The sequence below is a fragment of the Alosa sapidissima genome, chromosome 2, assembly GCF_018492685.1.
Source record: "Alosa sapidissima isolate fAloSap1 chromosome 2, fAloSap1.pri, whole genome shotgun sequence".
Classification (NCBI taxonomy): Eukaryota; Metazoa; Chordata; class Actinopteri; order Clupeiformes; family Clupeidae; genus Alosa; species Alosa sapidissima.
Genome location: NC_055958.1, coordinates 20,250,574 through 20,277,780, shown reverse-complemented (window position 1 = coordinate 20,277,780; position 27,207 = coordinate 20,250,574). Strand labels below are relative to the sequence as shown.

At 44.8% G+C, this 27,207-nt stretch overlaps 1 protein-coding gene across 1 annotated transcript in view; it reads left to right on the top strand.

Moving 5' to 3' along the window:
* Positions 1–1,720: 1,720 nt before the first annotated feature.
* Positions 1,721–27,207, top strand: part of cps1 (carbamoyl-phosphate synthase 1, mitochondrial) — a 37,283-nt gene continuing 11,796 nt past the window's right edge. The window contains exons 1-29 of the mRNA XM_042066904.1: positions 1,721–2,070; positions 3,104–3,213; positions 3,436–3,580; positions 3,793–3,882; positions 3,985–4,041; positions 4,158–4,250; positions 4,341–4,430; positions 4,920–5,048; positions 5,370–5,476; positions 5,615–5,756; positions 5,901–5,978; positions 6,618–6,716; positions 6,814–6,909; positions 7,106–7,295; positions 7,783–7,940; positions 8,031–8,159; positions 8,318–8,462; positions 8,952–9,162; positions 10,842–11,040; positions 11,677–11,853; positions 12,678–12,796; positions 14,757–14,898; positions 14,992–15,057; positions 15,162–15,225; positions 15,397–15,578; positions 18,860–19,054; positions 20,790–20,857; positions 23,177–23,252; positions 24,834–24,911. Of these exons, the coding sequence (XP_041922838.1) occupies positions 1,951–2,070; positions 3,104–3,213; positions 3,436–3,580; positions 3,793–3,882; positions 3,985–4,041; positions 4,158–4,250; positions 4,341–4,430; positions 4,920–5,048; positions 5,370–5,476; positions 5,615–5,756; positions 5,901–5,978; positions 6,618–6,716; positions 6,814–6,909; positions 7,106–7,295; positions 7,783–7,940; positions 8,031–8,159; positions 8,318–8,462; positions 8,952–9,162; positions 10,842–11,040; positions 11,677–11,853; positions 12,678–12,796; positions 14,757–14,898; positions 14,992–15,057; positions 15,162–15,225; positions 15,397–15,578; positions 18,860–19,054; positions 20,790–20,857; positions 23,177–23,252; positions 24,834–24,911 (3,555 nt within the window). The 5' untranslated portion in view covers positions 1,721–1,950. The remainder of the gene's footprint in view (positions 2,071–3,103; positions 3,214–3,435; positions 3,581–3,792; positions 3,883–3,984; positions 4,042–4,157; positions 4,251–4,340; positions 4,431–4,919; positions 5,049–5,369; positions 5,477–5,614; positions 5,757–5,900; positions 5,979–6,617; positions 6,717–6,813; positions 6,910–7,105; positions 7,296–7,782; positions 7,941–8,030; positions 8,160–8,317; positions 8,463–8,951; positions 9,163–10,841; positions 11,041–11,676; positions 11,854–12,677; positions 12,797–14,756; positions 14,899–14,991; positions 15,058–15,161; positions 15,226–15,396; positions 15,579–18,859; positions 19,055–20,789; positions 20,858–23,176; positions 23,253–24,833; positions 24,912–27,207) is intronic.

The following is a 27,207-nucleotide window of genomic DNA, read 5'->3' as shown; positions in this document are numbered from 1 at the left end:
GTCCACACCAATGTCAAATTACTGACTGAAATGTCCCCACCAATATTCAGGTTGAAATGTGGAAAAAAGCGCTCACATGCGCTACACAAAGAGTTAAATCATTTCTCACTTCAGTGCTGTGGATCATCTCGTACAGATCTTGTAATGTAGAGTAGCCTATAAGGGTAAATCGCGCTGATTTGAAGTTACCTATAATAACTACCAGTAAGCCGCAATCTCCTGCGCAGCATGGCGCTCTACAAAGCATATGTAGTGCGTCCAAATTCACCCATTCTTCTCTGTTGAACTCCTCGAGAAGTAGGCTACTCATCATGTGTCACATGAAAAAGCCTTTTCTCAGCTTTTAAACGGTGCTAGCTAGCCACTATTTGCTGTGATAAACAGTTCGCGAGAAAAATAACTTCAAAAGATTTAATAATTATTATCTGCGCCATCCCCACATCCATTCGTCTTGGTGGAATATCGTAGGCCTACACACTCTTCACACAACACATGACAAACCATAGGCCTATATATCAGAATAAACAGCAGACCTTACCGAACACAAAGGTGTAATGCATTCCCGTGTATAGTTACTGTAGCTGTTCCAGAGAAAGCCGGTTTTTAAATAAATTGTAGCAAAATTCAACATGGTCTTTCGGCTTTAAGCATTTCTTAAAACTGAGCTGTGCTTACATCGCCTAGATATCTGTAATTATTAGAATCAGAGAATATACAGGCAGCTCACGGTTAAGAGTTTGTCAATGTAGCCGCAACGTAGTTTGTTCATGTTTTCTTTTCACAAAATGCTAAGCATGCATGTATTTAAGTTTCTTAAAACTGAGCTGTGCTTAAATGGGTCAATGCATGATTTCATAACAGACCAAATAGAAAATAAATGTTAAATGTTAAATATAGCCTACATATCTGTACATATTAAAATCAGATTATGTAGGCTACACAGTATAGTTGGATCAAGTTGGACAGTTTTAAATCATGCCAATCTTGTCTCACATTTTAATCATGGATAGTAGTTAGACAATACACATTTTAATAATTTTATATATCTATAGTGGCTGGTGAAAGAGTTGAGAGGGGGGGGGGGGTGTTAGTGGTCCTCACCAAAGCTCAGACCAAACCTACGCCCTTGTAACAGAACATCAACCAATGCATTTGCCAAACAATACCACCTTTTTAAAAACGAATCCAAAATGTTCTAGCAGCATTTTGGTAAATGTAACACATGATGACCAAGATGCTTAAATCAAATGTAGGTAACCTCAATTATGTGTTTAGCATGAGGCTTAAATAAGTAAAATGTCATCTTGGTTGGGTTACATGTCTCTTCTGATGTTACAGTGTCAGCCTACATGAACTCTTCATGTGGGAATGCATGCCCAGTAGGCATGATACATTTCTCATCATATCAATCATGCACAAACGCATGCACACATAGTGTGATCAAATGTTTCTAAATACTCTAGTGAATGCAAAGTAGCCTAGGCCTACTTATAGGAGAAGAATAATAGTAGGTCAGTGAGTTTGTAACAATAGCTGTATAATACAAAATAAAACAATGAAATTGTTATCACTACACCATGGTTCAACTTCACACTGGAATGTCCGTCACTGAAAGGCATTAACCAATCGTCGATCAGTGCGCGATGTAAGCGATGTAAGCGATGAGTTTGATGGCAGCGTGGCGGGCTTATGGAATTCCTGCAGTTGTGGGTTAGGTCAGAGTGCAACTCTGCACTTTGGCGTTCCACGCGGCACGCCTGGCAAAAGCTTACGGCAGCTGACAGTTTCTCAGGCAAGACACGAGGACGCTGCACTTTCATTCATTTTTTTACAACGGGATATATAGTTGTTCTTTCGACCTAGTCTCTTCTGAAAGTGACTGAAAAAAAGGATAAAGTTATTTTGGGCGATTTTACCACAACATCATCTCCCGTTGTTTGTAATTTTATAATGACAAAGATATTAACGGCTTGCACAGTAGCCAGGGTAACATTACTGAAGCAAGGATGGCTAAGTGGCAGAAGCAGGAGTCTTGTAAACTGGAAGTCAACTCGTCTGTTCAGTGTAAAGGTAAAACAAAATGCTAATTATTAAAGCTCATGAACATTTTATCCAGCCTCGTTATCAACCAGTCTGTCAGTTACAATTTTATTTTGGCCCTCTTGCTTAAGCCAGCTAAACCGGGGTCAACAAAGAAAATTACTTAAGCCAAATTTGCTAACTTAAACTTTGTGAGCAAATGTAACCATTGATTTAAATATGTTTTCAAAAAAGACCTAAGTTTAAGCTTATCCAAAATAACTTTAATGATAAAGGAATTTAATACGTTTTTAATTCTCTGATACGTTCATGGTCTGATTTATTTGGCCGAATATCAAATTCCCGCTTTCAAAAACCATAGGTGCTAGTGGGTGTGCCTGCCTGCTAGTGCTGGCTGCTGCTGCTACCCTCGACGTGCTACTTTGCATAATGTAAACATTGAGTAGCCATGTCAGCATTTGATTGGCTGTTTGTTATTGTGTTTTCATAGCAAAAATGGTGAAATCACACAGGTTTGTTTGGTTTCATGCCAACACAGTGAGTATAGTTATCTAGGTCCACGAAATACCGAGTGAAACGCCTCATTTGTTAACCGTAAATCGCTGTGGGATAAGTTCGGCTACGTAATCATACTTGTTTAGCCCATGTATCAGATGTGGAATTATACGACACTATTGCTGAGGCTGTTTATTCACGTTGGAGGGCTAGTTGCATTGAATTGCGCCATGTGTTGAAGGAAGTATTTTTTATTTTATTGGGAAAAAGATCCTATATTATGGCTGAAGATAGCAATGCCAACATTCCAATCAGTTATCTATCTATCTATCTATCTATCTGTCTTAAAGCAAACATGAGGTTGTATTACAAATCTTCACAATTATTCATGATGGCAAGGCATAAGTCAGGTGAATCCTCACAACATCAGTGTCAGTTCCACCATAGGTTGAAAAGAGGGAATGCGATTTACATTAGTCACGTTCCTGTCCTAATTATTTTGATTACTGAGAAGCACTAGTAAGGACTAATGTCTGTACTACTGTCCTATCTGAACCCTTATCCTCAGGCCCAGACTGCTCACCTTGTTTTGGAGGATGGCACTCGAATGAAGGGCTTGTCCTTTGGAAAGAATCGTTCCATGGCTGGCGAGCTAGTCTTCAACACAGGACTTGTAGGGTGAGGCATACACAGTTTTCATTATGATTGAAAGGCTTGAATGCAACAGAAACTTTTTTTTTGTGGCTGAATCTATTATTCTATTATCCATTATGGTTACAATGTGGTTTGTGGTGTGGCACTTTGTTACATGCACCATGTTTTTTGGGGAGGGATTTATGTTGCGTGCTGGATTCACTGTATGACTCAAAGCACCCGTCTTCAACATATTTCTACACACAGGTACCCCGAAGCTCTGACTGATCCTAGCTACAGGGGCCAGATTTTAACTCTCACGTACCCGATTGTGGGAAACTACGGCGTTCCCAATACACAGGAGCTGGATGAGCTGGGATTGAGAAAGCATTTGGAATCCGACCAAATTCATGTGGGTTTCGAGCACTTCCTAAAGTTCACTGATTAAACTGCTGTGTAAATGCCACATCCAATATGTCTTTACTTTGTTACATGTTTGCCTCTAAGATTAATTTCTCTGAAAGATTTTGCAATATTAGCTGCCAGTCATCTGGGCCAATGTTGCACGAGACCTTCAGTGGTGACTCTAACCCCTCAGGATTGTGACTGTATTTTATTTCTCAGGTGTCTGGGCTGTTGGTGCAAGACTATAGTTATGAATACAGCCACTGGAACTCAGTCAAATCCTTGGCTCAATGGTTGGAAGAAGAAGGGGTATTTTTCAAAGTGTTCTTTCCTCCTGTGTATTATGTTTGGGCTTCTTGTCGTAAATGCTTACTTCATATTAGATTTTAAATTTAATTTTCCAATTTTAAGGTGCCTGCGTTGTATGGTGTGGATACTAGGATGCTTACTAAAATAATTCGGGATAAGGTAGGCTGCCAGACCCACATACAGTATTATCTTAACTGAACTGTTTTCACATGAAGGATAACGTTTTCAGTTGGCTATAGGAAAATATGTGTCATTTATCTTTTTATTATATTTAGGGAACAGTCTTGGGGAAGATTGAGTTTGATGGGGAGCCTGTTGAATTTACAGACCCGAACCAACGTAATCTAATTGCAGAAGTCTCTACAAAAGTAAACACCAATGGTCCTATATTCCTTTTACTTTTATATCAATACTGTTTTGTGTGTGTGTAAAAATGATTTTCACTTCTTTCTGTTAAGGAAGCACAGATATTTGGGAAAGGAAACCCAATCAAAGTGGTAGCAGTTGATTGTGGGATCAAACACAACATAATCAGACTTCTTGTCAAGGTAAATTATATGGAAGAATTGACCTGATTGATTTGCAGAAAGAGATGGCATCACATGACTTGCAGTATGGTATCTTGTGTTTAAGTTGAAAGAATACAAATGTGATGTTTTGAAATGGTCCCTCAGTTGTAGTTTTGATTCAGTATTAGATTAGATTAGATTCAACTTTATTGTCATTGTGCAGAGTACAACTACAAAGACAACAAAATGCAGTTTGCGTATAGCAGAAATGTGATACACAAAGTATAGACAGGCCAAGATATATAGTGCAGTGTAAACAGTAGTATACAGTTGGTTTACAGAAGGCAGTAACCTTATAAGAGCAGAATAAATATGACAATGTAGCATGAACAACATGTACAGATATATGCAGTGTAATTATTCTTCATCTATCCTGAGTTTGGCATACCTGTTCATCAAAAGCTGTCAGTGAAACCAGAGATCTCTCCCAGCTTCCATGTGATAAGTGACTTGTCTACTCCTGTGCAGCGGGGAGCAGAAGTACATCTGGTACCATGGGACCAAGACCTGATGAGCCTGGACTATGATGGTCTGTTTATTTCCAATGGCCCGGGGGACCCTTCACTAGCTAGGCCCCTAATTGAGAATGTCCGCAAGGTACTGTCTGTGTACATGGAAGTGGAGGGAAAACTGTGTCCTTCGTCTTTTGCTGCACCAGTTTGGCCGACTTCAGGTCACCACTTTAGGCCAAAGCATATCACTTACCACTGACATTCAAACCTATTGTGATTTACTTTAGTAAGACAAAAGAACTGACTGATTGAATTTGATGTGATGGTGGAGACGCATCAGGTTTGATCTTAAGACTTATGAGTACTAGAGCAATACCACCAGTGTTTTTGTACACAACTCCTGTGTTGTATCCTTGTTGCTGTTTAACTTGGGAAATTTGAGAGAATTGTTTTTGTCCTTGTTTAGGTGCTAAATAGTGATCGGCCCCAGCCTGTGTTTGGCATCTGCATGGGGAACCAGATTACTGCTCTTGCGGCAGGAGCTCATTCCTACAAGCTGCCTATGGGCAACAGGTACAACATTAGCATGTACTGTAACTTGTTAAATGAGCAGAGTTGTAATCTTTTCCTACCTGTAATAGCACATATAACACTTGTTCTCTACAATATCCACTTTCTTTTTTTTCTTCCTTTCTCTGTATGCCTTGAAAGGGGACAGAACCAGCCAGTACTGAATGTGATGACAAACCAAGCCTTTATCACGGCACAGAACCATGGGTACGGAATTGACAGCCAGTCATTGCCACAAGGCTGGAGCCCTCTATTCATCAATGCCAATGACGGGACCAATGAGGTAGAGTTTAGCTGTCTTTGTTCTAACCTTTTAATTTCTGTTTCATGGGGTTTCACTGAGTAATATTGGGTTATACATGTTTTGTCTGTCTGTGTTCACTCTTTCACTGCTGTTTCTCCTCCTCACCCTCTCTCTATCCTCCAGGGTATCATGCATAACTCCAAGCCGGTCTTCACAGCACAGTTCCACCCAGAAGCAAAGGGAGGCCCTACTGACACAGAGGTGTGATTCCAGATTACCCAAATTGAATTATATGTTGTTCACAACACAAACTTATTCTTATAACTAATAGCTTGTTCTTATAAGTAATACAAATGTTCTGCAATTTCAAACTGTCATCGTATCTTTTCATAATACAATAATGCAGTAAAACAATTATGTTATTCTGCTAGCGCAGTGTCCAGGTGAAGTGTTATTGCAGATTTATGTTATGTTACATTGAGATGCAGACATATTAAGTAAGGGATAACGACCGCCGAGGTGTCCTGTTATACGAGGGTGAGAGGCAAAGAAAGTTGCCTCCGCCCAAGTCCATTAATTCCGTATAACAGGACACCTAGAAGGCTATCAGGCTATAAGGTTATCCAGCTTATCATATCATTATATGGTTGTTACCATTCATAAGCATTGATATGGAACGGTGATTACCGGTAAACCTTTTTTACCAGATCTACTTCATAGGTGTCCTGTTATTCAGAATTAATAGCCACCCCACCAGCCAATCAGAAAAGAGTATTTCTTCTCTCCGGGTGATAATACATCCATAGGAGCCCTATTGTGCACTTGTGTATTAGTGTTACCCTAACAACATACCAAGGACACTTCTGAATTCATATTTATGATATGTTCTTCATGCTCTAGTTCCTGTTCGACACCTTCATATCGCTCATTAAGAAGGGGAAGGGGGCCAGCATAGTGTCTGTGATGCCTCCGAAACCAGACATTCCTCCGAGAGCTAAGGTGAGATGGGTGAACACGTGAACATCCCCGAGAGGGGAGCTGCACATGGCTGTGTGTGTGTCTGTGTCTCTGAGCGTGTGTGTGCGCCCCCTCCCAGGTGTCTAAGGTGCTGGTGCTTGGCTCTGGGGGCCTCTCCATCGGCCAGGCGGGCGAGTTTGACTACTCTGGATCCCAGGCTATCAAGGCCCTGAAGGTAACAGTCTAAGCATTGTTACAGTAGTACTCTAGCATTATTTCATGAAAAAGTGTGTCTTAGAAGGCAATCCATTGTCAGTTGCTGTTTCCATGTTACTTCTATTTCCAGACAACTGTCTTAAATACAAATATAGACCATATAGCATATGATGCATTGGTGTACAAGTCACTGATATGAATGTTTTGTCTTGCAGGAAGAGAATCTCAAGACGGTGCTGATGAACCCCAACATTGCCTCTGTGCAGACCAACGAGGTTGGCACCAAGCAGGCTGACTCTGTCTACTTCCTGCCCGTCACCCCACAGTTTGTCACCGAAGTCATCAAGACGGAGCGGCCAGACGGCATCCTGCTCTCCATGGGGGGCCAGACAGCTCTGAACTGCGGTGAGTCACCCCGAGGGCGCAGCCTGCTGCTCAGGGGACAAGTGCACAGAACACATTAGCCTGATGTATTCAGACATCATTTCATTATAGTGCTGTCACTGTATGAAATTATCAATGTTAATGGCAACCCTGAGGTGAAAAAGTCAACTAGACGCATATCTACTGATGGCCTCACAGAAGTTCTCAATTCTTGTGTTATGATTTTGTTCACCGGTTGGACTTTGGATATATTGTGTTTGCATTCTTTTGTGTGACAGTTTTATCTGTAGTGATCAAATGATATGCTGTCATTGACTGTAATCCTTTACACTTTGCATTGAATTCGGCTACATTTTCCTTGTGTTCCTCCAGAAGTTTATCCACTGTGCTCAAATATCAAAAAACCTTTCACCAAATCGAATGTTGTACAGCAGTTAGTAAAGGTAAGATGCTGTACAGCAGTTAGTAAAGGTAATGTGGTATGTTATATTTTCTGCTGGCTACGCAGGTGTGGAGCTGTACAACAGCGGAGTCCTGCAAAAGTACGGCGTGAAGGTGTTAGGGACACCTGTGGAGTCCATCATGGCCACTGAGGACCGGCAGCTCTTCTCAGACAAGCTTATGGAGATCAATGAGAAGATAGCACCCAGCATCGCTGTGGAGACGGTGGGACACCTCCTCAAGCCTGCTATGCTGTAATAACAAGCTTTCTTACAGTGGAATGAGTGTGTTGTAATGGCAGACTGTGTCCTGTAGGTGGCAGATGCCCTGAAGGCTGCGGATAAGATTGGCTACCCTGTCATGCTCCGCTCTGCCTACGCACTCGGGGGTCTGGGCTCTGGCCTTTGTGCCAACAAGGACAAGTTGGAGCAGACGGCACGGAAGGTGAGCAGAGAATCAGTTCCCAGCTCTTAAGAGCGAACTCTTCGCAGTGGTGCCTCTGTGGCAGCAGGACCGCTCTCTCTGATCCAGTGTGTTTGCGTGTGGATGTTGAGAGCGAACTCGTCACGTGTTGACGTGAGGTGCACTGTGTGGCCCTGCAGGCTCTGGCGATGAGCAGTCAGATCCTGGTGGAGAAGTCCCTTCTGGGCTGGAAGGAGGTGGAGTATGAGGTGGTCAGGGACATCTCCAACAACTGCGTCACCGTCTGCAACATGGAGAACTTTGACCCGCTTGGCATCCATACAGGTACCAGACTCAGACCACTGGACCAATTACACCATTACAGCTTCTACACACAGTTGCGTGCATTGCAGTGCTGGATACGCATCCCATTCACTTTACATGGGCTCACGTCAGCCGTTGCCGAACTGAATTGTGGGTCCGTTGCGTCGCGTTTCTTCCGTCGCTCGCGGTTCAGCTGTTGCTGCACCGACAGACTGCACCGGCCAATCAAGCCAATCGACGGAAGGCACCAAACAACCAAATTACGGTTATACTTCAAGTCATTTGCATAGCTACCGTCGGGAACACCCACTGGCATGCGTTGACGGAACGCAACTGTGTGTAGAAGCCGTTACACCACTAACTGGCACCACCCCACCCAGTATTACTTACTTCTGCTCACAGTATGTCCAATGCACACATCCTTTGAATTCATTATTTGTGTACAGCTGGACTGCAGACCTTTTTGTTTTTTATCAAAAAGGATAAAAGAAGCCTCTCTTGTCCTTGCAGGTGACTCCATCGTGGTGGCGCCCAGCCAGACCCTGTCCAACGAGGAGTACCACATGCTGAGAGAGACGGCCCTCAAGGTGGTGCGGCACCTGGGCATCGTGGGAGAGTGCAACATCCAGTACGCCCTTCACCCCTCCTCTCTGGAGTACTGCATCATCGAGGTCAACGCCAGGCTCTCCAGGAGCTCAGCGCTAGCCTCCAAGGCAACTGGGTAAGTCGTCAGCAGTGTCCTGCATAACAACCAGTGTTTCCCCTACAATGTATTCATCAGCGGCGCAGCGCCGCTCCTGGAATTCAAGCGCCACTGCAAAAAAAGTTGCCTAATATAAAAAAAATAGACGCAAGTGAACTTCAGGAACAGCTGCCGTTCGTTCAGGTTTCATGTCAACAAATAATAGTAGGCTAACGTTGAAGGCGCAGTCAGGGATTCCACAGAAGATCACGCTTGTTTGTGTTGATGTTTAAGTTTATTAGCAGATGCAATTTTGTGGAAAAAAACGTAGCATACCTTATGTTAACCAAGGAACCAAATTAAACACGCCAGCGAGATAGCTCGCCCCTACCTTCAGTAGCCTATTCCCAGATAAATTCCACGCATTGTTTCGTTTTTGTTTGTGATACAGGCAATGCTTTCAAGCCCTGTGTTGCTAACATACCTAGGCTGTGTAACTAAGGTCTAGCTAGCCTATTGGATACGCAAGCATTTACATCTGAGATAGTTTGTAATTCCTGTAGAGCTCACCAAAATTATAGATATGATACAAGACACTTATCTGCTATAATCCAAGATAGATTTTCTTCAAATTTTTGACCATTTATTTTACCAAATGACATGGGAAAATTCATTTCATCCACATATTCTTATGCACCATGCACAACAACGCTACTAAGTTAGCTTAAAACCGTGATAATCAAGCCAGCGTAACGGGCCGTCACGGCATTAAAGTGACAGGCACTCAATTCAACTTGCACAGCACCAATACAGTGTAATGGCATGAAAGAGAAGTCTATATAGTTTATACAGTGCTGTGCAAAAGTTAAGACACCCATGCTGAAATTGGCTAAAGGGAGGAATAAAAAACATATTTTGCCTTTTGTCTTAATGCCTTAATAAAAAAAAAATAGGACATCAATTATTTTTTAATGTATCATGTATCGTAATTAAATAAATGTTATATATATATATATATATATATATGTCTTAACTTATGCACAGCACTGTATATTCTAAATAGTAATAGTTTGTACAGTGGCCTACAGTGTACAGTTGCTAATACTAATTATTACTAGTGGCTGATACTAATAATGTAAATGGTGAAAGAAAAACATGAATAATCCTGTTCAAGTACTGCAATAATCATGCTTTGTAAATGTTTGTGCTGATGGTTATGTCATAATTTGTAACTCAATTTTCTTTTCTTTCTTTCACAAAATCCACCAGAAGTCACCATTTAAGGAGTCATTTTTTCAAAAATGTCTCTCTTTTTTTTTGAGGGGGGGGGGGGGGGGGGGGTCTTCCTACGATCAACAGCACCGCTGCTGGAAAAAATTCTAGGGGAAACACTGACAACAGTTATTTATTAGAGTTTCCTTCTTTCCTCCATTTTCTTTTTCTCCCCCTATCTTTAAAATGAGGTAGGTTATGCTAGAGTAGATGCTTTGGATGATGCATTGTCTAACCACATGCAGTGATGCACTGTTGTAGATAGTTTAGCACTGCATCTTTCCCCTAAGGAATTCCTGATTTATTCATTAGAATATGAGAAGCTAAGCAAACATGCTTTATCATTTCATTTCTTTAACAGTCCACCTCTCAGTGACAATGACTTACTGTGGATGAACACAGATAGTTATGTCCACTGCTTACTCTCCCTCCGTCCCTCTCCTCAGCTACCCTCTGGCTTTTGTGGCCGCCAAACTGGCCCTGGGCATCCCTCTGCCGGACATCAAGAATGCTGTGTCGGAGAAGACCACGGCCTGCTTCGAGCCCAGCCTGGACTACATCGTCACTAAGATCCCCCGCTGGGACCTGGACCGCTTCCAGGGCATGTCCCGGGAGATCGGCAGTGCCATGAAGAGTGTGGGCGAGGTGGGCCACAGATGTTACTCTTCTACTGTTACACACACACACACACACATAGCGTCTTGATTATCAGATGCTCAAATAGACGTAATTAAACAGCAAGTTAGTGAATTACAGTATTTCAATGAACTGGAATGGCTCCTTTTCTCCAAGACATGTAGGTTTGCTCAACTGTACTGTAATGATGGCATTCTGAATTCAAAAGGTATTTTTTTCTCCCTGTATTCAGTGTATACACTCACGTTCCTAAGAGATCGAAATAAGATGAATAGCAAGTGCATACTTTTGTGATGCATTATGTTTTTTTCAGGCCTTCAGAAAGACATCACGCCTGTTTATGTAGAATCATACAGTATGTCATTTTGACAACAAAGTCTCCACACTGCATCTTTAAGGTATTCCTAATACCCATTGAACTGTCATCAGAAACGTCTTTTCAGAAGGACATACGTCCTTCGCCACAATGAATGCATTCACATCAATCCCCTCAAGGGCACACCTTTCATCTGCAGTCTAACGTGTGTGTGTGTGTTTGTGAGAGAGTGTTTGAGTGTAAGCGTATGCAGCTGTCTTGTCATTCAGCCTGACCTCCTCCTCTGGTCCCATGTTCTCCCTCCTCCCCCCTCCCCCGCGGGACCCCAGGTGATGGCGGTGGGCCGCACCTTTGAGGAGAGCATGCAGAAGGCCCTGCGCATGTGCCACCCCTCCGTGGATGGCTTTGTGCCCCACCTGCCACTCAAGAGGGCCTGGGCCGACGAGCAGGACCTGCAGCAGGAGCTGGCAGTGCCCTCCAGCACCCGCATCTTCTCCCTGGCCAAGGTACAGCGTAGGAGTGATGGCGAGGGGGTGGGGGTCACAGGGTCAAACAGATCAGACCGTTGATAGTTGATGGGGATTTTTTTTCTTTTCTATTCCAAGGACAGTTTTTAAAAAGTTGTTTTGCCATCTCTGCTGCATCCTTCACAAAATCCTCACTGTCATTGTTTACACAGTCTGTGTTGTAATTAGTTAGCAAGTATTCCTAATCATTTATTCATGTGACCTATGATGGTGCGCTTTTCATTCATTTCATTCTTTGTATTTTTTCAATCTCCTTCACTGCTAGCACTCATCAAAAAAAACTCATCATGCCTCCTTTTTAAAACAGAATGTATCATGAGTGTTGAACACGATTATTGATGCTGGCAGATTTATTAAGAAATAATAGCCCAAATCACATCAGGCCGTGGAACATCAATAACTCTCAAGGTTGGCCTTGCTGTGGCGCCACTGTAATTTCATGTTGCTCCCTGGGTGCGTAATTTCATTCCAAGCTGGTTATGTCTCCTATCAAGCGGATGGCTGTCGAGTGCCACTCGCTGATTGGTTGAGAGGCCGACAGGGGCCCCAGCGCTCTGATGGTGGCCGTGCTGAAACTCATTGGGTCACAGCTCATTGGCTCGCCCGTTTGGTATTCAAGAGAAGGAGCGAGCCTGGCTCTTGCGTTCAGGCCGCATTATTTCCCCTGCTTAAAGACGGCCCTAATAGAACACGTCCCCCGTTCACTGAGTGGCTCCGCAGAGCATCCCAGCTTTATCGCCCATCTGGTGAATCAGGGGGCAGGAAGTGCTGATTGTGTTTCCCCTGCACTCGATGCCTTGCAGGCGCTCCACAGCGGGATGGGCGTGGATCAGATCCACCAACTGACCGCCATCGACAAGTGGTTCCTGCACAAGCTCCGACGCATCACTGAGCTGGAGCAACACCTGGGCCAGTACAACAGGTGAGACAGTGTGAACACACTAACTAACATGACTTTCACATGCACACACACACACACAAGCAGTCTTCATAAAGGAACCTTACCGTTGTTATTTTGTATCCCTGCCATTCAGTAACAAAATTTGAGCCGTTTCTGGAGAAATACACACACACACACACACACACACACACACACACACACACACACACACACACACACACACACACATAGTGTTTGCACAGGATCAGTGTTTGCTTATTTAACTTGTTTCATACACTCTTTGCAACACTGCATTTCGGTCATTGCTTCTACCTTACCGAAATATGTATACCGAAATACCGAGATATGCATGCCAGTTATGTATCCACCTGCTGCCTGCAGTCTACCTCCAAAACTTCAAATCTCCAAAAACTGGGAAATGTCAGACTAACCGAAATAATGAATCGATCCATGGTTTTAAAATGAAGTTTGATGGTCATGCAAATTACGGGAGTTTTCCGGGTGAAATACAAAACGGTAGGGCGCCGAGAGATGACCTTGAAATGTGGGAGTAAACCGGAAAAAAAGTGATTGTTGGCAGCAGGTATGACTTAAGCCCTCATTCGCAGAGGGCATGCAATGTCATGTCATAGACACTAGATGGAGCTGTAAGAATGTCTGTGAGCAAACATGCTCTGCCTTAACAGGTTATGTTGTCTGTTAAGTGGATTTTCACCTAGTTTTTATTGATTGTATGTAATGATTCCCTTGTCCTTGTCTGGGCAACCTGTGATTCCTCAGGCTTTGAGGAAACACTCTGAGATGAGTTATCTGGAAAAGTCCGGTTGGCATGCTGTGAAAGTAAATTGTCTGTTCTTGAAACTCTCACTGCCTGAAAACTCTTTACTGCTTTATATCTTAGTATTTCTGTGGTTTGGTTGTGATTTTCTGGCTAAGAACACAATGGCAGACAGCCAGTTTATTGTTTGACAGTTTTATTGTCTTAGCAGAAGTTTTAGCACTGTAGATGGAGAAATATGCCAGCAGAATTTGAATTCAATATGTCTGGTCTACTGGGAGATTGGCTTTTAGGAAGGATATTTGGTGCTTTCTGTTGGACATATAGGAGAGTTGAGATCAATTTGGTGCTTTCTGTTGGACATATAGGAGAGTTGAGATCAATCTCCTCCTTTCTCTTTCCATTTTTTAGCAGCAGAATTAAATAGCATAGGTTGCTCCTTAAGCACTTTTCAATATCTCCTTTGGCCAAGTATTTTACTTTCTGCTGCTCTGTAAGACTGTTAATGTTTTGCTCTTTAAGGCCAGTGGGTGCATTGGGGTGAAGATCACTTGACATTTCCGATAACCTCACGGTGTGAGGTCTTAAATAATTGAGTGATAAAACGATAGAAATCACCACAGAATGATCGCCTTTACCTTTTTTTTTCTCGCTTTAAAAAATTCGAAGCGCTCCCCCCCCCCCCAGGCCTTGAAATTTTAATGGCTTGAAACGGACTTGAAAGAGCCTGTGTTGGAGAGGTGTGGCCGGGGGATTTTGAGCACTTCATTTATTGATGCCTCATCGATTGCGCTGCACCTAATTTCCTGCTCCTGTGCCGACAGGCCGGCCGAAGCAGGACCCTGGCCTCTGCGTCTGGGCTTAGTGGGAGACGGCCAGCCATGCAGCCTGAGCTCCGAGCACAGCGCAGCGTAGCGCCGCGTGCCGCCACGCCACACGACATCTTAATTAAACCCATTCATTCCTCCCTCCCCATTTAATACCCAGCTAGCGGTGGGAGCAAATCCCCGGGCATGAATGCGCTCAGATGCATCAGGGACGGGACTTAGAGTTGTGTGTGTGTGTGTGAGAGAGTGTGTGTGGAGAGGGTGGGGTGTATGGGGAAGTTCTCTCTTAAGTTCTGGCACAACTTCAGTCGGAGCGCTCCGTCACTGGGGCCTGGTGTCATTGATCGCTTGGCTCTGTGTTGCCTTCGATCCGCAGCTTCTCCGTGCCTCCCGAGATCCTCCTGAAGGCCAAGCAGGACGGCTTCTCCGACCGCCAAGTGGGCAGTGCCCTGGGCACCTCCGAGGACGAGGCCCGGGCACTCCGGCTGAGCCAGAATATCCGTCCCTGGGTCAAACAGGTGAGAGCGTCCGGACACTGGGTTGGCATGGAGCCAGCAGTCAGCTAAAAGCTGCCAGTGCTTATATTAATAAACTTGTTTTGTTCCACCCAGATTGACACCCTGGCTGCAGAATACCCAGCGGTCACCAACTATCTATACTGCACTTATCATGGCCAGGTACTCCTGCCTCTGCATTAGATCAGATCTTTATGCTATAATGTTTATTATTCTCTTAGTCTTTTGGGTCTTTTTCCCATCTGAACCTTTTTGTCCATGAATAGGAGCATGATTTGGAATTCACTGACCAGGGTGTTATGGTGCTGGGATGTGGTCCTTATCATATTGGTAAGAGTCTGTCTTTGGATTTTATGCTGTTTCCAATTACACATTTGTTTTTGGAAGTTTTTAGAGGAAATAAAAGAAAAAGAACTAAAGTATCCAAAGCAGAGTGTTCCTAAGGACTCTTTATCAGATATTTATGCAACCTCCTGCAACCCCTCCCCTGCCCTCCTGCAGGCAGCAGTGTGGAGTTCGACTGGTGCGCCGTGTCAAGCATCCGCGCCCTGCGGCAGATGGGCCGGCGCACGGTGGTGGTGAACCATAACCCAGAGACGGTCAGCACGGACTTTGACGAGTGTGACCGGCTGTACTTCGAGGAGCTGACCCTGGAGCGCATCCTGGACATCACACAGCAGGAGGTGAGGGGTCACTTTCTTCACACACACACACGCACACACACGCGCACACACGCACACCCACCCGCTGGCACACACACACTTCCCTCCCATAACCCCCCAACCCCCCACCACCCCACCCCTCTACTCACCACCACCAGCAACCCCCCCCCCGCAGTGAACTGGAATGGTGGACTACTGCTCCAGTAAGGGCGTTAGCAGGGCTTTCCTCACATACTGTAGACTTGAACTGATTAGGCAGTAGAGGTTCACCCTCCTAAGTGTTCTCTATCCATCAGACCAAAACATGAAATAAGCTGTCTTGCTAGCAATGAAAGAGGTGATTTAAGAAGCTGGTAGAGGATGTAAGTTTATGATGTAGACTTTGAGGGAGGCTCTTTCTCCGACTTGCATCATGAAGACCTCTTGCACAGCATTAGCTGTAACATTTGATGTAGTAAGTTTGATATTTATCAGTTTTTAATAGTTTAATACTGTTTAACAACAGTTTAATAAACTGTTTTTAATAGTTTAATACCGTAGAACAGGTTTAACAACCCCCCCAAAATATATATATATTTTTTTTTTGTAGAATTGAAGAAGTATGAGACGTGCACAATAAGTCTGACTAAGAGGGTCTCTTCTTCCCACTCCCATTCCCTGGAATTGCTCCCGTGGCTCAGATCATATGAAGGCTTTCCAGTAATGCTCCCCCCTCGGCAGTCACTCTTCCCAACCTCAGAGCCCTTTACATAACTCTTACGTAACACCAGCAGCTCTGCACTGGGAGGGAAAGGTATCCATGTTTCATGTGACATAGAAGACCACTGTGTAACATTTAGTTTGAGCAAAATGTGATGACTGCTTGGTGTGTAGAGTAGAACAGTTTTGTTATTTTGTTTGTAGCATTTGCAAGTGGCACATATTTTCTCAAGAGACACTGGCCTGCCACATAGTTTGTATTTCAAATTTGCACATCTTGTAGATGTTTATCATGAAAATCAGGCAAATTCCTGTCTCACCCTGGAAGCCCTTTATCTTCTGTAAAGATTTCCCATTCCTCTGCACAGTCATTCTCAACGGACTTCATAGACCAGGGCTCTTCAATTGGCAGTCGTTTGTACTAGCCCTATAAAAAAAAATGTAATCTTTAGCAAGCGCATGAGCTGTTCTCCACTGTTGTATCTCTCACTCGCTTTAGTCCTGCAGCCACTGCACCTCAGCCCATTGCACAAATTAGACCTACGTTACAATTCATTACATTTGTAATTTAAACGTAAGTTCCATCTTAGTTTAGTTCCAACCTAAATTGGCACTACGTTGGAGTTTATGAACTACTAATATTTAACAGGTTGCACCACACAAATAGTTTCTGTCAACAATATCGCAAAAAACCACGGGCACAATTTCTGCAAAACTTGGTGAAAAGGTGGAGCAGATCCGACTCTCATGGAATTTCAAAGTAATTTCTATATAGTAGCCTGGCTATTTTTTTCTTTGCAACGATAGCGAAAGAAAAACTTGGAGTCTCTCTGTGTCCATTTAGTGAATGATGAAATTTGTGCGTAGCCTAGACTATGTCCTTCATTTCTTCACGTCTTACAACATAAACAAATGCAATGATAGTCTAGTGAAGTCAGAAATGAGCCTGTCTAAAGGCCTCTTGGAAATCGTGGCATGTTACATTAAAATGCGCACTCAATTGCGATTCGAAGCAAAAAAGTATCACTGATAGCCGAAGGTGAATTAATATTTGTAAATGTGACGACGGCAAAACGTTTTGTAGTTAAAGTGAATCGTAGACTATATTAATAACCAAAGAAAGTAGCCAAAAGGAGATGATTTTGCACCTCCGTTCACCAAAAAGGCCGGCCTTGGTTGTGTTTCTACAATATGTTGGCACAAAACGTTATTTCTGTCAGAAACCAAGTAGGCTAAACGTTTTCATTCTCATCGTGAACGATGATGATGCCCATGTTCAGTAGGCTGTTTTTCATTTATTCAAGCAGTGACATTTGGTTTAATGCATGGGGTAACGTGACGTGCGTCAGAAAAAAGATGGGCCTGTCCCTCTCAAAACATGTTAAAATAGTGTGATTAGAACCAGAAAAGAAAAAAAAACCCATGTTATTATTATTAGGCTATTATGACTGGCCTGCTCCCTGGTGGGAACGTCAAATGTAACAAGTAGGCCTATAAGTCAGAAGAGCTACATATATGCAACTGATTACACATTATTTCACCTGAAAAGTGTTTGAATGTTTGTACTCACTGGAAATCTTGGACCAAGCATTTACTGCGCAAAGCACAGATTCCATTACTGTTATTATCACAGATTTCAGATATTAGTCACTGGCTAATGATGTTGTTATGCATGTACAAAATACAACATTTGAACACCCATATTGCTGCTGTTCATTGTATCTACAGCTGTTAATGTGACTCATATTTCAAGCCGCATTTCTCCGGCCCCTCAGTTGTGATGCTTTTCATGAACTGGCCCCCATTACAAACTAATTGAATAGCCCTGTCATAGACCCTGATGTCAGGTTCGATTCAAAAGATTAAGTATTCAACCTGGTGATTTTTCACCAACAACCCCCTGCACTCAACGCCTCTAAATATTTATGGACTTTTTATCTTCCACAAATGACCAGCCTGCGTAAGTGGCTATTGGATCATGATGTGATTATTCCCCCTCCCCTCTTGGTAAACAAATAAGCCGTGTAGAGGCATGATGTCGCGAGCCAATTCCCAGACGCCAAGTTGTAGTAATTAACTTTGCATTAGAGAAGCTCAGCGTACCTGGAGGGGGCACTGTATGAGTAATGAAGTGGTCACATTTGGCGTTTCCATAGAAACACGAGTAGGGATGCGGGCGCGGGCTCCGAGGGGAGAGGGGGGCACAGCAGGGCAGAGCGTGTGCCCTCCGATCTGACCAGTACACGGTGCCATGGCTGGCATCAGATGCTCTGAGGCCAACAGGCCCTGGTTGTGTATCAGAGTACATGGACAAGGCGAACGATGGCAAAGGCCACCTGGTCAGCATAGGCTGGACACAGGAACTGAAGTTTGAATCGTGCATCAGTTTCTGAACACCTGAAAGTCCTAATTCTTAAGCATGTTGTTTTGAATTCTGTTGTGTACCTCAGCAGCCAACCTTAACTGTTTAGCAGGAACATGTATTGTTCTAGACATGGCTTTTGTTTTTTTTGGGTGGATTATTGTCTCTTGTCAAACCTAGACCACGATAAGGCGTTATGCTGAGCTGACATGATCTCTTCATGTTGCACTGGTTTCTTCAGGGCTGCACCGGCTGCATTGTGTCTGTGGGCGGTCAGATCCCCAACAACCTGGCCATGCCGCTCCACCTGAACGGGATAAAGATCCTGGGCACCAACCCGCTCCAGATCGACCGCGCTGAGGAGCGCTCCATCTTCTCCACCATCCTTGATGAGCTCGGGGTGCACCAGGCTCCCTGGAGAGCCCTCAGCTCACTGGTAAGACACACCACCAACACGCACTTACACTGATCCAGATACAGTTTAGGTAGGGACACATTTAGTTTAACTTGCCTGTAAGTCTACTCAGCTTCTGCACTTAATGCTCTGTTTTATAGGCTAGCTTGGGCCCTGGTCTGTTCTCAGTGCAGTGCAGTGTTGGCAGCACTACAGAATGGTTCTTTTATCTTCCCCTGTTTCCCATGGTGGACTGCGTTCTGTTTTTCACTTTGTCACCAGCTGCTGCCATTTGTTGTTCCCGTCCCATTTCCGTCTGATCCAGTCAAAAGATGTTGTGCCCATTTGTTAACACGGAGGTGCGTTTTGTTTTCCTGTCACCTGAGTGCCCTGCGCGAGGGGGAGAGTTTTCTAGAAGCTTCTCTGTCTCATTTGGATTCGGGGCACAGCGGCGCCTCTCCTGTCCCCAGGCTCCAGCGGCTCTTAAGCTCAGCCACAGCCACGGCACAAACTCCCCCGGCGCTCAAGTGCTCTCAGCCTCCCCCCAAACATCACAAGTGTGGGGACGTGTTGTCTGGAAGTTGACACACTCTCACCCATCAGCCTTAGTTGTTCCTCATTGTTTTTTTGTTTTGTTTATTTATTTGTTTTTATTTATTTGTTTGTTTGTTTGCTGCTGCGTAGGGAGGGAATTGAGCTAGTGCCAGAGGCAGGTGTAGTAGGTGTGTGGGACGTGCGAGGCCAGAGGCCAGAGTCCATCCTGACACGCTCCCCACACACACAGCTCCCTTATTCTTCCTCCTTTTTGCCTTCTTTTCCTCCTTTTCTCTAGCGCTCTCTCTCTCTCTCTCTCTCTCTCTCTCTCTCTCTCCATGGAGATTACCACACAATCTGCATCTTAATATAGACCGTTAGCTAAAGCAATGCAGCTGACGCCAGACACATGACAATATGTTCCACGGTTAGGAGTGCGTGTTTTCGCATACCAGTCAGACAGAGAAGCCCATTTTATAAAACTGGAATGAAGGAGAATGGCTAAAGCAAGTCAATGTGTGTGTGGGGGGGGGGGGGGGGGGGGGTGGTGGTGGCGGCGGGGGGAACTCATCAAAGCAGCCCTGTGGATGAGTCAGGCTCTGCTCTCTCAGCCTTCAGTGCTCTCAGCACCACTCCAGCCGCTTTGTTGTCGTCTTTAATTGTGTGTGTCTGGCCCGTGCGCGTCCGCGCGTGCAAGCCGCGTGCGCGCCGCATGCATGCGAGTGTTTGTGCGCGCGGTGTTTATCAGTCTCCCGCTGATGGTTTGTGCTCCGGCCTTCCTGTTGCAAGCCCAGCTGGCTCACAGTGAGCCTGGAGCTACAGTGTACTTGTGGGCTGTGCGCTCCGCTCGCACGCCGAAATGTGTCTGATGAGGACCGCAGGGGATGGACGCTTGTTATGAGGAGTGCTGGATGACGTTGTGTTATACACTCTCTCACACACACACACACACACAAATGCGCACACGCACACACACACACACACACACACACACACACACACACAGGCCCCGCGAGACACACACACTGACACACATAGTCAGTGAATTGGATTGTCTGTGCTCCATCCTCAAACTTCAAACTCGTGTTGCAATATGTTTGAGTCTGAGGACCACGGGACTCCCTAAAGAGTGGGGGTGAGTGTGATGTTTCTAGCTGGGCCTGGTAATGTAAACATATGCTGTGGGAAAAGGGACTATCCAAAAATGCATTGACTCATTGCAGATTTTATGTCTAATTTGCAGGAGGATGCCTTCGCCTTTGCTAATAAGGTTGGCTACCCATGCCTGCTGCGGCCATCTTATGTGCTGAGGTGAGGTGTTGTGCAATACTATCTATCTGTCCTTAATGTCTCTGCATGTTAATGCATAATACACCTATATGTGTTCAATGTGTATCAAATGAGTGCTAACTCACTTACAAATGCAAATGAATGTATCAATGTTTCTAACTAACTAACTAACTAATGTTACCTACAAGACCAATCGCAGTTTAAAGTGCCTGAGTGTGAGGTGGCAAATCCAAAAAAAAGTCCAAAGAGAATGGAGCTCTGTTTGTCTGCCTGTTTAATAGCACTGCTGCTCTCTTCTGTAATCTTCCTAGTGGAGGAGATGCAGCTCATCAGCAGTGGCCTGGCCTTAGAGACGCTGCTCTCCTCTCTTCTCCTCTCCTCTCCTCTCCTCTCCTCACTACGCTGGCTCAGAGTCAAGCCGCAGATGTGCCCTGCTTTCCCCAGGGGACCCAAGTGTTTGTGGTGGATGTCGCTGTCAATTCTGTTGGTTCCCCTCACAATGCTGTGCCTACCCGAGACAATACCAGAAACGCAGGCATTTGCAGGCATTATCCTAGCAATACACGTAAAGATAAAAAAGTCTCCAATCCATGGCAGTCTGCTGAGCTCTGTTATAATGAATGAATGAAAACACTGGTTATGGCTGCACTTGGCACAAGCCTGTGGTTGTGTAATGGCAAGAGCTCCATAAGGTCCAGAGGCTAAGCGCAACCTGAAACCCTGGACGTCACCATGTAACATAATCTGACCACCGAGTTTAGCTGACTCGTGCTCTGAGAGTCATACTGCCTCATGTCCAGAGCTGTGTGCAAAGCCCTGCAATTACACCATTTGCCAGGTCTGGACGGTAATTATCCATCCTCTGGTGTTGTAGTGATAATTTGGCTTTTTTAGTGTGGAAGAGACCCTTTTAGTTTGAGTTGAGTTTATTTGTTAGGGATTAATTCTTTCTGCATTTGCTAACAGCATCAGCACCTTTATACCTTTATAGTTTTTTAAACTCAGTGGGATCGTTAAGGGGAAGGAAATGAACATCTCAGACAACAGATGAAAAAAAAATCACTCCTTTGTACCAGAATGACAAAAACAAGCAAAAGTTGCTTAGTGGATGTCATCCAAAAATATTAGTTTTATATATTAGTATGGATTAGTATTCTAAAGCCGGCCAGCACCTTGGGCAGTGCAGATGACTTTCTGTACCCTGATCACAGGCCGCTCCGTAGAGAGCTGTGCTGAGCTGAGCTGCGGTGGCTGGTAGCATTGGCCTCCTGTGCTCATCTGAACCTCCAGCGTCGTGGCAGGTCATGCAGCTCTGCCGCGCTGTGCCTGGGGGCAGTGCTTCAGGAAGAACCACCTCCTAGAGAGGCCACTTTTCTCACAGCAAGTCCAGTCACAACTTCTCCCCAGATCGAGGGGCACTTCACCAGCACACTGTCATGAGACGGTGACCGCAGAAAGCCCGGGGGCAGCTCCACTGATGTCTCTCTCTGGTAGAATCTTCCATCCTGGTGTTCCTCAGCTGCTCAGTATGCTCCAAAGAGAACTGTGTTTAGGGTCAGCTGACATTTATGTATGCCATAAGTGTGGTCATTTCTCAAATGTTCTGTCGCAGCTGGTAGGTAATGGACGCCTCCTGGATGTTGTGAGCTATGTGTGAGGGAGGCCCTCTAAAAGCGCAAAGGGGAAGTCAGAGGTCACTCCAGTGAAGTGGTGAGGGGGAAGGCCCTCTAAAAGCGCAAAGGGGAAGTCAGAGGTCACTCCAGTGAAGGGGTGAGGGGGAAGTAGGTCCTTTGCTCCTGTTGTGTCCCCTTTGGGTGGGTGGAGTTAGGGTGGTGTTAGTGTGGGCTGGAGTGGGGGGCGGGGGGTGTGACTGGAGGGCACTAGTCTGCTGCGCTCTGCGTCACCCGACCCCAGGGCTCCTTAGCAGAACAGGTGGAGGCCAAGCGGTCAGCGTCCCTTTTAGCCCAGAATGGTCTTTTTTAAGGACGGAGTGCTCGGAAACCAAACTCATTTGTGCAGAGCCTGCAGGAATAGCTGACCCAAATAATGCTGCATTCAGCCCCCCCACCACACACACACACACACACACACACACACACACACACTTGCACGCACAAACACACACACGCTCTTCTGTTGGACCGTTCTGCTTACTCTGTTAGTCTATTGCTCTGTGACCTTGTCTCTTTTCAGACGAGTTTTACGTGATTGAATTATGTAAATGAGTTCCACTCTTCACCAGACACAGGAGAACTTGGAACCCTCTAGATTTAGCCTCCAGCTTTAGTATCAGATTCTACTGTCTGATTACCCTCTCTCATCCCTCACCATCTCACACAGTGGCTCTGCTATGAACGTGGCCTACGGAGAGGAGGAGATGAAGAGGTTCCTGGAGGAGGCTGCTCAGGTGTCACAGGTGAGGTGCACGTCTGGGAACGACATCTGAGACCATACAGCGTCAGTTTTGTGTGTCACTGTCCATACAATCTTGAACCAATACAACCAATACACAAAACAGAAAAGAATGTGCATGTGCGTAGACTATTTTGTAAGTCTACCCACAGCTCCAATTATTTTGGCTTAATATTCCGTTGTTGTATTTTCCCTTTTAAAACATTCACTATAAGTCTGAAACATAGATGTTAACTTCTAGCATTTTCTTGCAAGTTCATATACTGTTACACACCTAAAAACCTGTTTGTAATGTGAAAAGTAAAACTTGCCTCTAGCTATTAGCTTGTGTTGCACTCCTCCTCACTTTAGTCTGTGTCAAATCCACATATGAATAAACATTAAGCACATACCAGTACAGTGTACATTATTCAGTGTATCAAAAGTTAGAACCACAGAGTAGATTGGACCTCTGGGACACAGACAGACATACACACATAGGCATGCACACACATAGACATACATGAGCACCACACCCGACCGACCCCCCACAAACACACACACATAGAGGCATACACACACTCTGCGGTGTGTGTATATGTGGCCAATTAGCATTAGCTGGCACTCCTGTCTGTGTGCTGGCTCCGGGGCATGCTTGCATTGTTTACTCTTCCCCTCCAGCTCTGCACCCTCACCGCGTGGCTCCACCGCACCTGGCACATCCACCGTGCCCCAGCCTGAGGGCACAACAGACGGCCTCTCCAGACCTCCACCCGCCCCCACCCCACCCCACCCCACACCACACCGCACCGCCCCTCCTGGTCCCGGCTCTCCACGGCCCCAGTGCCCTTAGAGAGGGCTTTAATAAGCCTGACCCCTCCACACATCCCCTGCCAGTGCCCCTTGGCCTGGAACTAGCTGTTCTTGTTGCTGACCTGAATTGGACCTCTCTGTAGAAAAACAAGATGGATCCTTTTTTTATTTATTTATATGGTTCCCAGAAATGTCTGGCCAAAAAAACCTCTCATCCTGTTTTGGGACCTTGAGACAATACACGATTTGAGTATATTACATTTTTTAATGCTTTTGACATAGTTCCTTGTCAAAGCGCTTTGTGGACAAAGACAAGGTTTTAATCTTGTGTCTGTATCCACATCGATCATGTGTGGATACCAACAAAGCTACTTATTTTGGCATCCACCAAAATTTAAAGCAAATAGTTGTAGTTTTGTTGTTTATAGAGAGTATTCCTATAATATAGGTAAAGAAATGCTGTCATTGATCCCGACAGAAATTCTTTTTCTGCATTTTACCCATCTGTGCTTAGTGAACACACACAAACCTGGAGCCCGGGGAGTACTTAGGGCTTAGATGCTTTGCTTAAGGGCACCACAGCCGTGGATGTGGATGTGGGAGAGCCATGTTCAACCACTCCCCCTGCCCATACTTTTCCTACTAGTCAGGGGTCAAACCAGCCACCTTTCAGCCACAAGTCTGGTTCCCTAGCCAGTAGGCAACAGCTACCACTTACATAGGTGTGTGTTGTGCTTGATGTCCTGCCAGTGTTGATAATTGTTCTGTCCCTCTCTCCCTCCTGTCCCTGCAGGAGCACCCTGTGGTCATCACCAAGTTCATCAGAGGAGCCAGAGAGGTCGAGGTGGACGCTGTGGCCAAAACTGGGAAGGTGAGTGGGCCCTGCCAGCCTCCATTGATATGTGTGACAAATTGGTGTGTCTATCCATCAATTGATCTTCAGTTCTGGACCAATTTCATACAAACCAGCTGAAAGTGCTTTGACAGCCATTTATATTTTACAAAATAACAATGTAACTAGTGTGTTGGATGTGACCCCAGATCTGTCACCCCACCTTATTATGACCGCCGCGCAGCAAAGCGGCGGTCATATAGGTTTAGTCAGAATTTTTTTTTTTTCTTTTTCGCATGTCCAAATTTCCGTCAAGGATTCCCGGGACACTGTAAGACCGGGGTACACGAAACTTGGTGGGCATGTAACCCCACATGGATAGCATGGAACCATCGCTTTTCGTTTTGATCTGTAGCCCCCCCGCTGGACTGGACCCCCCGAAAGGAGGGTAGGGCAGACACAGTTTTCTGTGAATATCTCGAGAACCGTAGGGTTTAGGAGGACCATTTTTTTTTTGTATGTTGATCTCAAAGGGCCATGTCAACCCATTCCATAACCACTCATTTCATGTATAGCGCCACCTAGTTAAACACAAAAAAGTAAAAATGAGGTGTTGTAATCGCAGGTATCTGTGACCTAACATAGTCAAAACTGCATGAAATTGGAAGTGTAGGATCATTATGACACCCTCTGAATGCACGCCAAGTTTCGTGGAATTCCGTTCATGGGGGGCCACACAATAAATTAATTTATGTTACTATACACCAACTGGCCTGTAGGTGGCCGGAGATAGTTTTCTGTGAATATCTCGAGAACCGTAGGGCCTAGGAGGTCCACCTTTTTTTTGTATGTTGGTCTTAGGGGGCATGTCAACCTATCCTATTACCACTTATTTCATGTATAGCGCCACCTAGTTAAAAATTAAAAAGCAAAAAATTAGGTGTTTTCATCACAATATCTCTGGCTGACATGGTCAAAACTGCACGAAATTGAAAGTGTAGGATCATTATGACACCCTCCGAATGCATGCCAAGTTTCGTGGACTTTCGTTCATGGGGGGCCTTACAATAAAATAATTTATGTGTACATTTAGTGACCGTACACCAACAAGGATTCCCGGGACACTGTAAGACCGGGGTACACGAAACTTGGTGGGCATGTAACCCCACATGGATAGCATGGAACCATCGCTTTTCGTTTTGATCTGTAGCCCCCCCGCTGGACTGGACCCCCCGAAAGGAGGGTAGGGCAGACACAGTTTTCTGTGAATATCTTGAGAACCGTAGGGCCTAGGATGACCAATTTTTTGCGTATGTTTGCCTCCAGGGGTCATGTAAACCCATTCCATATGCACACATGTGCATAAACAGATACACACGCACACACAAACATTCACAGTAATCCTACGTATGACACATACTCACACAGTAGACATATATACGCATGCATGCACATGCACACACACAGGCACATAAACAGGCAAACACACAAGCACATGCACATGCACGCACACACACCCACCCACACACCCACACACACATAAACATAAACATGTACACGCACACATGCACACAATTCAAGAATTTCTCAGAATTATGAACAGGCAAGATGGGGGTGGGGTTGTATAAAATGTATATTACATGTGAAATCTATGAACTAATCATGTTTTGGTACTTGTTGTCTAGCAGATACCAGTGAGAATTGAGTGTGCATAATGCAATTCAGTGAGACAGTTAGAATCATATATGCCTTTCAGCGTGACTTATTTTTGTGGAAAACATGTGCTGGACTGGGCGGCGGTCATATTTTGTACCGCTCTGCGGTACATCTAGTTCTATTGGTATTAGCTTGGCAGAGCGTTGGTGATCTTGTACCTTTTTATGTCCAATCAGTATCTCTTAAATGCTGTTACCTGTGCTGATCCCATTCACTTTAAACAACATGAAGAATGGAGCAGTGGCTCCTCATCTGGCAGCTGTGAAGCCTCATCATCATCTCCTGCACACTGATGCAGTAGAGCATGCATTTCTGCCATTTATATTCTTACAGAAAGCCGCAGAGGAAAGTGTATTCTCACCTTGTCGCTTCACAGACCACTTTAGAGCTGTAAAATGATTATAGCAATTGGAGAATTATCAGATAAAGACCCATCAAACCGAGCCCATTAAAATTGGAATCTTTTGAAAGCAGAGTCTGGAACACTTGATTTTGAATATGTGGTATCTGATGGAAGATGACACTTTTTGTTACATATGCATAAAAAAGAGAATCGGCTGTATTATAGTGTTTGAATCACACAGAGACCAGCTCAGTGGCCCTGCTCAAAGGTAAACCA